The sequence below is a fragment of the Ziziphus jujuba genome, chromosome 5 (assembly GCF_031755915.1).
Source record: "Ziziphus jujuba cultivar Dongzao chromosome 5, ASM3175591v1".
NCBI classification, from domain to species: Eukaryota; Viridiplantae; Streptophyta; class Magnoliopsida; order Rosales; family Rhamnaceae; genus Ziziphus; species Ziziphus jujuba.
In genome coordinates, this window is record NC_083383.1 from 29,062,574 (window position 1) to 29,076,991 (window position 14,418).

General features: G+C 34.9%; 3 protein-coding genes across 3 annotated transcripts; all 3 read right to left on the bottom strand.

Annotated features, from left to right (window-relative positions):
* Positions 1-222: 222 nt before the first annotated feature.
* Positions 223-2,029, bottom strand: LOC107406090 (succinate dehydrogenase assembly factor 1, mitochondrial). The gene is made up of 2 exons (XM_016013184.4): positions 1,785-2,029; positions 223-817 (listed from the first exon to the last, which is right to left on the bottom strand). The coding sequence occupies exon 2, from the start codon at positions 745-747 to the stop codon at positions 451-453; it is 297 nt and encodes a 98-aa protein (XP_015868670.1). The 5' UTR covers positions 748-817; positions 1,785-2,029; the 3' UTR covers positions 223-450.
* A 1,131-nt stretch (positions 2,030-3,160) lies between these two features.
* LOC107406089 (large ribosomal subunit protein uL3) lies at positions 3,161-5,777 on the bottom strand. The gene is made up of 6 exons (XM_048476125.2): positions 5,672-5,777; positions 5,050-5,155; positions 4,800-4,910; positions 4,384-4,688; positions 3,848-4,257; positions 3,161-3,661 (listed from the first exon to the last, which is right to left on the bottom strand). Exons 2-6 carry the CDS (start codon positions 5,132-5,134, stop codon positions 3,403-3,405), a joined length of 1,170 nt encoding a protein of 389 aa, XP_048332082.1. The 5' UTR covers positions 5,135-5,155; positions 5,672-5,777; the 3' UTR covers positions 3,161-3,402.
* Positions 5,778-6,691: 914 nt separating this feature from the next.
* On the bottom strand, positions 6,692-9,663 carry LOC107405989 (large ribosomal subunit protein uL3-like). The gene is made up of 6 exons (XM_048476251.2): positions 9,524-9,663; positions 9,091-9,191; positions 8,497-8,607; positions 7,847-8,151; positions 7,314-7,723; positions 6,692-7,128 (listed from the first exon to the last, which is right to left on the bottom strand). Exons 2-6 carry the CDS (start codon positions 9,173-9,175, stop codon positions 6,870-6,872), a joined length of 1,170 nt encoding a protein of 389 aa, XP_048332208.2. The 5' UTR covers positions 9,176-9,191; positions 9,524-9,663; the 3' UTR covers positions 6,692-6,869.
* Positions 9,664-14,418: the final 4,755 nt, after the last annotated feature.

The following is a 14,418-nucleotide window of genomic DNA, read 5'->3' on the forward strand; positions in this document are numbered from 1 at the left end:
TTCAAGGTTCTCTGCATTTTTGGAATCTCCTAACATAGATTAAAAGCTTTGCTTTATATCTATACAGCTACAGAGTGTTTTCTTCCCCCCTCCAAACTGAACTCAATTCTCTAGGCTTACATCTCAACTTACACTAGTAAAGTGTACATGGTTGTATTCTCTTATTTACTTCATGTAACTCCTTAATATTGAATCAATTAAACAAGAACAAGACAACAAAAATAAAAGAATTTGAACTTTAAATCTCAATATAATCTGTTATTGTTGGAAATTCATTGGTACATATTGCCAAAGAGTACATATCATCAATAAACTGCAATATCAATAAATCTTTAAAATAGATTATGGCCTTAATCCTAATTATTCTTTCCTCTTAAATTCAATTTAATCAGGATGGATTGAATTTAGTTTAGCAAATGACAAATTAAGAAAAAAAATCATTTTCTTACTTCAAGCCTTAGTATGATGTGTCTGGGACAAACCAACATCCAAGGATGATAAACCATCAATATCAGGGCTCTTGAGCTGATCAAGCTGTTTCTTACCACGACGCAGTAAGTATTCAATGTAAAGGAAATTTTTGCGATCTACATGCTTAGCATTGTGGCGGAACTCAGCAGATACAATTGATTCAATTTTCTGACGGTCTTCAATGCTTTTCAAACGAGCTGCTCGCAGAAACCCTCTGTATAGACCAAGTACTTGTCTCTGCATTCCAGAAAGCCTTGGCCCACTGGAGCCCCCCATTGCATTCTCTTGTTATGTTCAGCACCTGATTTTCTTCCACAAAGCACTTTTGAAGATGAGATGTGCTTCACTGCAAAGGAACACAATTTAGCGTCTCTATTGAGCTATTTTGCAAAACCAACTATGCCACTTGAAAAAATGGAAAGCAAAAAAGGATACCATATTATTACATGGTGTGCAATCCTAACAATCTAAACTTTTAAACCTTTTGAAATATTAAACGAAGATGCGGGATGGCAATAACAATATAAGGGAAGAAAAATAAACTTTTAAATTTTAATAAAATAAAACAAAATTACATTTTAAAAAAAAAAAAAAATTTGATATAACAAAGCTTTTTATATATCTCATCAGTGGTTCCCATATACTGCCACCATAGAGAAACAATGAAAGCAGAAAATGAACAAGATGAATTTCATGAAGGGGTGCACGTCAGCTCATCAGAGAATAAATAGAAGAGAAATAGAATAGGAAAGGAAAAGAGGCAGACGAGAAATATTATTAAAAAAAAAAAAAAAAAAAATGGGAACAAAAGCAATTACCTTGGTTGACTATATAGGGCATAATTCAATCAACATTAGAAAATAATAACAAAACAGGAAAGTATATTCAAAGACACAAATAAGCATCAAATTAAAAACTGGAAATTTCAATATATTTTTTTTCTAGCAATCAAACAGGGGGAATATGTAAAAATGACTTCAATAATACCAATACTAATAATTCAAATGAGCTTAAGGATTTTCTTTTTCTTTTCTTTTTTTTCTATAAAATAAATCACAGAACAAGAAAACCATAAGAACCCAAAAGGTAGAAGCTTTTTCTTTTGCTTTCTCGGCAACCAAACGGATTTGCAATAAAGATATATTTATATATATATATTATATTACATAAGGTATTGATGCAGAAAACATTCAACATCATAACAACGAATTCTAGAAAATAAAAAATAAAAAATGAACCCAATAAACAGAAAGGAAGAAAGAAAGAAAATCAACTCAGAATCAAAAGTGAGAAACAAAATGAGGAAACTAAACCTGGATTTTCCGGCAAATATGCTTGGAACCCATGTGAAGCTCCCAGGTGTAACCTAGAAAGGAGTTGTTAATCTGCTAATTAATCTTGTTGCATTTGAAATGATAAGAAATTGCTCAACAAATTTTGAGAAACAAAGCGAAAGGAATGAAAAAAAGGGCAGGTTTCAGGGCAAACATGTCGCAGAGGAAAGAAAGAAGAAGGCTTTTTGGTTCTTTCTTACCAATTTTTTTTTTTTTTTATACCAAAATTTTTTTATAAAAAAAAAAAATATATATATATATATATATATATATGGATTTAGAGTAATATTTATATATATATATATATTTAAGCTATTGGTAGATCGATTCACAATATGGTTCTTCAAAAATTTAAATCCAAAACTAAATAACACATAGAATGGTTATAAAACAAGCACTTAAAATGGTAGATCGATTCACAATATGGTTCTTCAAAAATTTAAATCCAAAACTAAATAACACATAGAATGGTTATAAAACAAGCACTTAAAATTTTATCTTCACAAAAAAAATATATATATATATATATATATATTTTTGGTGGACTGACACATTTATTTTAAAATAACAGTAAGCATCTTGTTAATAGAACCGGATGAGCACCGAAGTTTGCGAGACTGAAAAATATGTGTGAGAATTTTTACCGATTTTTAATTCTTTAAATGTTAGTAATTATATAAAACGCATTTCTTTTTAACTCTTTCATGTCGTTTTATTTCTCAAGATTATATATTTTTTAATGTTGTTCACTCACAAGTTTAAAAATAGGCAAAATTTTTAAATAGTCCCTCCCCCTCTCTCTCTCTCTTTTATTTTATATTTTTTTGGGGCAAATGTAGCTCTATTTGTTAAAAATAATAATTTTTTTCTTCAATTTTGTTTAAATTTAGACATTCGATATACTCTCTTTTCTTTTTTCAAAATCATGCTTTTAACCTTATTTAATAAAGTGTCCTACTACGACATAAGGATAAACTATTATCAAATTTGTCAAATTTACCGTCATTCAAATTTGTATTAGATAAATATAGTCGTAATAGCATGCCATTCAAGTCGCAAATAAAATATCTTATAACAAAAAGAAGATGAGTTACAACAAGGAGGAACGCAGCATAGAGAAAGTGTAAAAGGCTACTTATAATGGTAGCCAATATTTCAATTGCTCCATCAAAAAGTAAATATCAAATTTATTTTCATGTTTTTGACATGACAATGATTATTGCTTTGTCAATATTTCAAAACGTTATCAAATTTTGTCTCAAACAATGTTTCACCAAAAAACATCCTAACCTCTAATTCTGCGGTTATACTAGTCGCTTAGAGTATATAACTCAAAACTAAAAATCGCCAATCAATGGAAATGGAACGGGGATCATTGAATTCAAACTAAAGTTCAATATCAAACCAGAAGAGTTGCTATAATTTTGGTCCACAGATTGCCAAAGTAAACCACTGAAAATAAAAAAACAAAATTGACAGCAGGCAGTACAAAATCCCCAACAACAAATACAAATCATAATAAAGTATCTCATTTGAATGGAAACAGAAACTGCCTTGTCTAATGTAATGATCCAAAAGCCTTGAACAGTTTGTGTAATCACGCCTTGAGTCGTCCAAAGAACTTTTGTTTCTCCTGTGTTGTCTGGAAACGACCATGCCCAAACTTGGAGGAGGTATCGATGAACTTGAGTTTGATCTCCTCGAGAGCAACTCGAGATGTCTGTTTAAGTAGGGACTGACGAAGAGTAACAACTCTCTTCTTAGGTCCAACACAGCATCCCTTAATCAACAAATAATCATCCTTTACCACACCATAGTGAGGGAAGCCACCCATTGGAGTGACGTCCTTCTCGGTCCTGAGTCAATATGCAATAAAAACGTTTTAAGAATAAACTTGCTAAAATTCAACATTCATATTGAACATTTTAACTACCCAAAAGCAAATCCAATATTTTCAAACATATTAACAAAACAAAATGGAACCCAGGCACAAATGTTCTTTCAACAATTCTAACGCGAAACACAAATGTCCTTTTACCAACCTGTCAAACTCGGTGATGGCAGTGTGGGACTCCTGTCCAGTCTTGCCAAGCTTATATATCTTCTTGTTCATTTCAGTACGGTGGTGGTATCCATTCTGACCAGCCCTCGCAACAGTGAATGAGACTCTGGCAGGATGCCAGGCACCAATACAAGCCACCTTTCGGAGACCCCTGTGGGTCTTACGAGGAAGGCGGGTTACACCCCACCTAGTAACAACACCTTCGTAACCTTTACCTTTTGTGACACCAATGATGTCAATCATCTCATCCTTCTGGAAAACAGCATCCACAGGAATTTGCTTCTCAAAGAAGCTGTAAGCAAAGTCCACCTTCTGTGCAACAGTCCCACCATTCACCTGAATCTCCATAAGGTGTGCTTTCTTCTGCTTCAACCCCTTCATTTTTCTAATCTGGATACATAGAAAAGAAGCATTAATATATTAAAAAAGCATTACAAGGATGATTGATTCAACAAATAAATTTCCCCAACCTAACAATCAAATAGATAGATAAATGTAAAAGTTTAGTCCTTCTACCTGAGTGTGTGCCAAAACCCTAACAACAGTTGCATATTTCTTTAATTTCTCAAGCTGTGCTTGGATATTTTTCTTTCCCTCCTCGCTTTCAAACTGCTTTGAGTATTTTGTGAAAGCCTTCTTCTTCGACTTGCACCAGTTCTTGTAGAACCTTCTCCTGACCTCCTCACTGAGATGCTGAGCCCAGACAGTGTTGAGAGAGCGAAGACCACGTGGTGTTCGAACATAACCAACAACACCGACAACAACCATTGGAGGGGTCTCAATAATCGTCACAGCTTCGCATGTCTCCTTCTTGTGAAGCTCTAAGAAAATCATTGACAATTGTTCAGAAAAACCCAGCTATAATATAATCTTTCACAGATAGCATTTATGAATATGTGATCTAAGATGACATTAGAAATAAAGCTGTTTACTTGATCCAGGTTTCTCGACCTCCCTGACAATATGTGTCATCCCAGCCTTGTAACCCAAAAAGGCAGTAAGCTTGCAGGGCTTGCTTGGGTCATCCTTAGGGAAAGCCTTCACTGCGAAAGTCCAAAATATCAACAAACCAGTTAGATCGAAAACACATACATATGTATATACATACAAACACACTACACATGCAATAATTCAAGAACCAAGGTATGCAACCATTAAAAAAAACAAGGCATAAAGTTATACCTTTTCCCCTGTGTCGGGAAGCTCTCTTCCTTGGAAGAAATCCAAGGGATCCATGCCTGGGGTGCTCAAACTTCCTGTGAGACATCCTCCTCCTCCTCTTTTGTCACTGAAAAAGTGACAATCATCAGCAAAACGAATATATCCTTATAAATTGAAAAACAGACAAGAAAACAAATTTTCAATTGCATAAAAAATGGAACAAACTGATAAATCACATAGAGCAGTACAAGATTTCAACATCACTGTAACAGAAAAACAGAAAAAGAGATTAGTTTTTACAACTACACCATGCAAATACAGACTAAACGAAACACTTAAAGCTGCTGCTTTCTTAGAAAAATTAAAAAAGCCCATTTCCTAAATGTATCATATAAATAAAATAGTAAAAACAAAAAAGGCGTAAATCTCAATTCACTATTTCTTTCAAACACATAAAAAGGCCATTTTCACAGTATTCAAAATTTAGATCACTAAATCAAACACCAAAATCTAAATGCACGTAAAAGAAAGGACATTTTTTTCCTGATAAAATTATCTCAGTTTTCTCAGCAAATAGAAGACGTCAATTGCAGAAGGAATATGGAGGAAGAGGGAAGAGGGAAGAGGGAAGAGAGAATCTGACCTTCTGCGGCGAACGAGTCGATAACAGCTGCTCAAGGAGGTCTGGTATAAAACCCTAGCCATCATTTTATAATAATGTACGGAAAAAACCCCTTAATTTCTCGAAATTTGGGCTTTCTCGGTTCTCTATGTGAAAGCCCAATTGCATATAAATTTGGACTCTATTCGGCCTTTTTTTGTGCCAAATTTTTTCTTTAAAAAATTAAATTAAAAATAAATGAAAAGGATTTTTTTTTTTTTTAAGGCATAAATGAAAAGGATATTAAAAAATAAAGATAGGGAATGAATAAATAGCAAAGTATTTCGGATTTATCAAAAACTAAGAAATATTACTGATAGCATAATTTAAATTATGAACTGAATATTAATAAAGTACTGAATAGATTAATTACATTAAGAATTTTTAAACTAGTGATAAAAATATTTATATAGTATAACACAACATAATGTACATATTTATGGTGTATCAACACGAGGGATGGTTTTTTTTTTTTTCTCAAAAAAAAAAAATTTGTCTTAAAAAAATATTGTAATCATTTTTGTAATTACAAAATTGACATTAAAGTTTATGTATGTCTCAGCAAAAAGTTTATGTATGCAATATCTTACCATAGTGTAGGGGTTATTATTGTTATTATTGTAATTTACTTGTTTTTCTTTTAGAAGATTACAGAGGATATTTATTATTTCCCCAGTTACCGTTTAAAATATGATAATTTGAGGAATTTAATTCTAAAGCCATCTTAGAATTGCAAACATATTTCTTTTCTTCGTTCTTAAATTAGAAACAGTTTGTTTCGTATTATTGACAATGTCACCCTAAAAAAAATATATATATATATATGTTTTTCATATGAATATTAGTTGCTTTATATTTACTTTATGTAACCAACAAAATTTACACCATTTTGAAAATGCCATAAATTACGCAGTAAGAATAATCCAATTCGTCCCCAGCTAGACAAGTACCAATAAATGGAAATGGAAAGGGGATCCGTTGAACTCATTTAAAGTCTCAATATCCAACCAGAAAATTGCTTTAATTTCGGTCCACAATTTGAAAAGAGTAAACAAGTGAAAATTCAGAACAAAATTTATAGCAGACACTTCAAAATCCTTAACACATAACCATAATAAAATATATCTCAATTGAATGGATAAAGAAACTGCCTTGTCTAAAGCTAGACCAGTTAGCATAATTAGGCCTTGAGTCGTCCAAAGAACTTCTGTTTCTCCTGTGTCGTCTGGAAACGACCATGCCCAAACTTGGAGGAGGTATCGATGAACTTGAGTTTGATCTCCTCAAGAGCAACACGAGATGTCTGTTTGAGTAGAGACTGACGAAGAGTAACAACTCTCTTCTTAGGTCCAACACAGCATCCCTTAATCAACAAATAATCATCCTTTACCACACCATAGTGAGGGAAGCCACCCATTGGAGTGATATCCTTCTCGGTCCTGAGTCAATATGCAATAAAAACGTTTTAAGAATAAACTGCTAAAATTCAACATTCATATTGAAAATTTTAACTACCCAAAAGCAAATCCAATTTCTTGAAACATATTAGCAAAACAAAATGGAACCCAGGCACAAATGTTCTTTCAACAATTCTTATACGAAACACAAATGTCCTTTTACCAACCTGTCAAACTCGGTGATAGCGGTGTGGGACTCCTGTGCAGTCTTGCCAAGCTTATATATCTTCTTGTTCATTTCAGTACGGTGGTGGTATCCATTCTGACCAGCCCTCGCAACAGTGAATGAGACTCTGGCAGGATGCCAGGCACCAATACAAGCCACCTTTCGGAGACCCCTGTGGGTCTTACGAGGAAGGCGGGTTACACCCCACCTAGTAACAACACCTTCGTAACCTTTACCTTTTGTGACACCAATGATGTCAATCATCTCATCCTTCTGGAAAACAGCATCCACAGGAATTTGCTTCTCAAAGAAGCTGTAAGCAAAGTCCACCTTCTGTTCAACAGTCCCACCATTAACCTGAATCTCCATAAGGTGTGCTTTCTTCTGTTTCAATCCCTTCATTTTTCTAATCTGGATGAATAGAAAAAGAAGCATTAATATATTAAAAAAGCATTACAAAGATGATTGATTGAACAAATAAATTTCCACAACCTAACAATCAGATAGATAAATGTAAAAGTTTAGTCTTTCTACCTGAGTGTGTGCCAAAATCCTAACAACGGTTGCATATTTCTTTAATTTCTCAAGCTGTGCTTGGATATTTTTCTTTCCCTCCTCGCTTTCAAACTGCTTTGAGTATTTTGTGAAAGCCTTCTTCTTCGACTTGCACCAGTTCTTGTAGAACCTTCTCCTGACCTCCTCACTGAGATGCTGAGCCCAGACAGTGTTGAGAGAGCGAAGACCACGTGGTGTTCGAACATAACCAACAACACCGACAACAACCATTGGAGGGGTCTCAATAATCGTCACAGCTTCGCATGTCTCCTTCTTGTGAAGCTCTAAGCACATTATTACAGATTAGTAATAAAAACCCAGTAAAAATATAACCCAACAACAGAAAAAATAAAAAAATAATAATAAGAAAGCAGAATGTTAAAAGATCATATAGGTTTAATACATTCTAGTTCAGTGAAATATAAAAATTATGTCTGTATGCCCTATTAGATAATATGTTGACAATCTTTCAATTACACACCAAAGAAATACACACTTTCAAGGCGGAGAAAGCTACAAATATTAGCCAAGAAAAAAAATTATTTCCAACTTCTGATATTAGAAAACATGTTGACAATCTTTCGATTACATGTGGTATCTAATAAGAGAATAGTAAAATTACGGCTTACTTGATCCAGGTTTCTCGACCTCTCTGACAATATGTGTCATTCCAGCCTTGTAACCCAAGAAGGCTGTGAGCTTGCAAGGCTTGCTTGGGTCATCCTTAGGGAAAGCCTTCACTGCAAAAGTTCAAAATTCAAACAATAAGGTTAGATTAGAAATCATATATAAAAAATGTATGAAGAAATCAAAACATATCTGCAACACATATAACTATCTATCTACACGTATATAAATGACTGACTGTGAGTTAACATCATTATGAAGCTAAAAACAAGCCAGTGCAGCAGTGCAACATGGATTAGTATTGAACAAGTCAGGAAAAAAATCCATTACAGGATTAGGATTCAAGTATCTATCAAATAACAGACTTCACAGCTTGATAATTTACGGCAAAATACATAACTTCAAATCTAGAAATAAGCAGCTTAATTTGGTTAAATATACGTTTAATCCTATGGATTTAGGAAAGTTAACAAAACTTGTCTATAAATTAAATTGGCAAACCAAGTGTAAAATAGGAAGACTAAAGCCAAATTGCAAATGGATAATTATGGAAAATCGTATAACAACCATTAGAAGAACAATAGCAAAGTTCGTACCTTTTCCCCTGTGACGTGAAGCTCGCTTCCTTGGAAGAAATCCAAGGGAACCATGTCTTGGATGTTCAAACTTCCTGTGAGACATCCTCCTCTTCGTTACACTGAAAAATGATAATCATCAGCTAAACAAAATCCTTAATATCCTTAAAAGTACATCAAAACAAACGACAAAATGACTTTGCAAATTCCAAATAAAAAATCATATTGTAAATAGCAGGACAAGATTTCATCAGCATTTCACCAAGAGAAAATAATAATAATAATAATAAATCAGTGAAAGCTAGAGTTTGTAAATGGAAAAATTGTGGGTTACATATAAAATGTGAGAAAGATAAAACAGAAAATAATCAATTTTCTTATCGTTTCCTCAGTTTTCCCGGCAACTAAACATGTGAAAAGAAAGAACTGACGGAGGAAGAGAATGAGAGATGACCTGAGCTCCCTAGCGGCGAAGGACACTAGCGCAGAGAGCAATGAATTAAACCCTAGCTCATTCTATATAACACAATCACACAGTAACAAAATTCTACGTCCTCCACTTTCAGGCCACCATTCAAAGGCCCAAATCATATGGGCTCCAATGGGAGTTAGCCCAAAACATTATGGCATTTGTTGTTCCCCGTTTAAAAAAATAATTATACTAATTCAAAATTCTTATAATTTTTTTAGTATTAATTTTTTTTGAATTTATATTTAAAAATATTAAAAAAATGAATGTGATTAACTTAGACCGTGGACACATTTTATCATCTAAACTCTGTTTTGTACTTTGTTCCAAAAAAAAAAAAAAAAAACTCTGTTTTGTACTAATTCAAATTATTATATATGGCCAGTTGATGAGGATACACTAATTTAAATTAAATAAAATATATTTTAAGTGGTTCCATTAGATGCTATTGATTTTATTTATTTATTTATTTATTTTTGACGTTAATTGCTATCGATTTCAAATGATAATAAAAAAAGTGCTAGGGATTTTTTTATTTTTTATTTTTTTTAAATGAAGATCATATGTTGCTGCATGTACATGAAAACAGACAAAGCATGAGTTCGAACTATGAAAATGCATAAAATAAAACCCAAATTGGCAGGATTTGGTACGAAGTCATTCTTTCTTCAACCATTTACTAAAAGCTTTTAAAACTTTGCTAAAAGCATCATAGACAAAAATAAACAACAATATCTGGTCATCAACAATAACTCTAATAAATTGTTTTATAGATACTTTAATCTCAGATCAGCTTTAAACCATGGTTGTTTGAGTTTTGGTGCCCAAATGAAAGGATTAAAATGCAAACAAAAAGCAAAGCCGTCTATAGTGTTTGCTCCAGAGTAAGAACAGACAGAAAAAAGGGACATTTCTTTATGATGGTCATTTAGTATCAAGGTTTTCTAAACGAGGCATAATTTATCATCTATCATCTTTCCATTTCATCATAGTTCCATCAAGAATCCAGCAAACTGGACAACGAACTTAGATGAGAACAAGAATGCTCTCCAGGGGCAGAAGATTTTGCAACTGCATTTCAAGTACTTGAGAGATCTGAATACCCACCTCTACTGTTTATGACAGCAAATTGAGCAGCTACATGGTTAAACTGTTAGAAGAATGCTCAAGTATATGGGTTTATATCTCAAAACAAGTGGACAAAAAAATTATCAAACAGACCTGAGAAAGTGCAGGTCTCTGAAAATATATGTATTGCGGTTGTAATGGTCTAAACTTATAGAAAGGCACTTGTAAAACTTAGAAAGGCAATAATAAAAAGTGGGACACAGTTGCTTCAATTGAACCCCCTCCATCATTTCATTAAATAGAAAGGCACTTCTAAAACTTGTTCCAAAAAAAGAAGAAGAAAAAAAAAAAAAAAAAAAAAAAAAAAAAAAAAAAAACTGCTTCAACCAGTCCTACTGAACACCAACACCTTATAAAGAAACCCAAAGCTTCCAGAGTCGTACAAAAAATAAAATAAATAAAGAAGAAGAAGAAGATGCGGGAAGAAAGCAATTACCTAAGCGATTTTGCACACATAGTTCAATCAATAAGAGGACATAAGAACAGAAAAGGTAAATAAGAATTCAAAAGAACAAGCAGAGAAGTTTAATGCTCAACTTTTACGAAATTAAACAGGGGAAATTGAAAATACATTCCCTAGAGTAAAACAAATATTTGACTTCAGAACAACCTGACTGAAAGATCCCAAAAACTTTTTCAAGTAACCAAACAGGTTTACTATAGCATTGGATGGATAAGAAGAAAACCACTAAAAAGAGTACATATCTGTTCATGGTACACACAAAAACATTAACGGGAGTAGAAAAAAATTCCCATTTTGTGCAGTTAAAAAAGGATATGAAATTGCTAAATCTACAGATCAATGAAAATCAGCCAAAATTGAATACTCAAACAGGGCTAGAAACCTCCCATTGACAAAAGCACACCGAAGAAGAGCAAGATCAAAAGAAAAGGAAGAAGGCAACGGATGTACTATTTACAGGGGAAGCATAGCAATGGAAGAAGAAGAAGGAGCTGACCATAGTAGATAACACTGGCTTTCTAGGGACATGCCAAATTAAATCCAGCTTGTGGAGTCTATTTATGTATCAACTCTATAGGTCTTCCCATTTAGACATGTCCTCTTTTAGCTAATTAGAAGCAATTACCAATTGCAGCTCTTGTAGACTAATTCTAAACTCGATACCATGAATCAAACACATTAGACCTCTTCATCTGAAATGTGGTTTCTGAAATATCAAGCATTTGAATCTCAAATTTTTATATTTGACAACCTAGTATTAGCCATCTCTCTGATTATATAATTAAGGCTACTCATGCTTCAAGGTTCTCTGCATATTAGGAATCTCCTAACATAGATTAAAAGCTTTGCTTTATATCTATACAGCTACAGAGTGTTTTCTTCCCCCCACCAAACTGAACTCAATTCTTTAGGCTTATATCTCAACTTACACTAGTAAAGTGCACATGGTTGTATTATTCTCTTATTTACTTCATTTAACTCCTTAATGTTGAATCGATTAAACAAGAACAAGACAACAAAAATAAAAGAATTTGAACTTTAACTCCTTAATGCCCCTTTTCTGCATCTTCAAAGACTAAGGCAGGGATAGGGAGCTCAAGACAGCAGCCGAGAAGCTTCAGGACATGCCTATGGTGTGAAGTCCAGCCGCACCAACCACAGCCACCATTTTGGACAGCCACCATTTTTGACATCACTGCACCGAAAATGGATTGTTCAACAATTGTGGGCTCTGCAGAGGCTGTTGTAAGCCTATAAATAGGCTTCATCCCGTTGCATACAATACAAGCCAAGTGAGCAAGCTCAATATTATCCCAAGTGAGGAATATTGAGAGAAAACTTCAAGAGAGAGAGTGTTTAAGTTCCAGAGAGAGCTTGAGAGAAGAGTGAGCAATTCCAGAGAGAATTGGAGAGTGCAGTGAGAGGTTCCACGTGAGAATCCTCCATGAGAGAAGTTTTTATTTTTGTATTCTATTTTTAAGAGATTAATAGAATTCTTTTTATTTTTCTTCTCATATTTCTTCTCAAAAGTGGTCAAAGAACCACAACAAGTGGTATCAGAACTCCAGGTCAAGAGCTTGGGTTCAAAAATTTGAAGAAACAAAGCTACTGTTCTTCAAGTTGGTGTTTTGAAAAGTTGCTCAAATAATTAATTTGACAATACCAGGTGAAAGTCCCCGACGAGAGGAGAACACACAAGTTCGCCGGAGAGAAAGACAGCGTCTCACGCGCCCACACGCGCCGCCTGAAGTTTTCTGCAACAGTTCACGCGCCGCACGCGCCGTCTGGAGGTTGAAGACGACCACGTCAGCAGCCACGTCAGCGCACCCCTACCACGTCATCTGCCACGTGTGGACACGTTAGCACCATCTGCCACGTCATCAATATTTTTTGAAATTACGGAACAGTCCCTGAATTATTGGAAATTACAGATTGACCCCTGTAGTTTTCTGAAATTACGGTATAGCCCTTGAACTATTGGAAATTACAGATTGACCCCTGTAGTTTCTGTATTTGCAGGTTGACCCAGAAATTTTGTGAAATTATATTTTTGCCCCAAAATTTCTGGTAATTATATTTTGACCCCGGAAGAGTCAAGTCCACCATTTTCGGCCGTTCCGGACGCAACGGTTAACTCCGTTTTGCCAAATTCAGCTCCATTTTTGATCAAGCCATAATGTCAATGGAAGAATCATCTTCGGGAGCTATGGTTAAGCTCACTGCCACAAATTATACACTTTGGAGACCTCGGATGGAAGATCTCCTCAATTGTAAGGATCTGTTTGATCCTATAGAAACTAAAGGAGAAAACCCCGATCCCAGCAAAGTAGCAGAATGGAAGAAATTAAACAAGAAAACGATCGGTCAGATCAGGCAATGGATCGACCACAGTGTCTTCCATCATGTAGCAAAGGAAACGGATGCATATGCCCTCTGGACAAAATTGGAGGACATGTACCAGGCCAAGACTGCTCAGAACAAAGCCCTATTGCTTAAGCGATTGGTAAATCTAAAATTACAGAGTGGAACTTCTGTAGCCGAGCACATCAGTGAGTTCCAGAGCTTGGTAAATCAACTATCTGCTGTGGATTATCAACTAGGGGATGAGGATCAAGCCCTCCTACTTCTAAGCTCTCTTCCAGACAGTTGGGAGACATTGGTAGTCTCTCTAGGCAATTCAGCCCCGAATGGCAAACTTACTATGTCTATGGTTAAGGATGCCCTATTTAATGAAGAGGCCAGGAGAAAGGACATTAGCATGGATCAGTCACATGCCCTCGTCACAGAGAGAGGAAGACAGCAAAGAGGTGGTCGAGATAGGGGGAGAGGCAGGAGCAAGAGCAGAGGCAGATCTACAGACGGCAGAAAATCATCGTATAAGTGCTATCATTGTGGCCTGGAAGGTCACATGAAGAAGAACTGCAGAAAGTTGTTGAGAGAGCAGAGACTCCAAGGTAATCAACCGAAGAAGGATGGAGAGACACTAGTCACTGTTACAGGAGAAGTGGCGCTCTGCTCCACCGAAGAAGAGACATGCCTTCATATATCAACCCAAGATGTTGAGTGGGTAGTCGATACTGCAGCATCCTACCATGTCACTCCACACAGAGATTTCTTCAAAACGTACAAAGCAGGAGACTTTGGTACGGTAAAGATGGGAAATTCCAGTTTCGCAAAGATTATGGGAACTGGTGATATTCAGGTAAAAACGAATGCTGGTTGTACAATCACTTTGAAGGATGTCCGTCATGTTCCAGATCTTCGGCTTAATCTACTTTCGGGAGCAGCC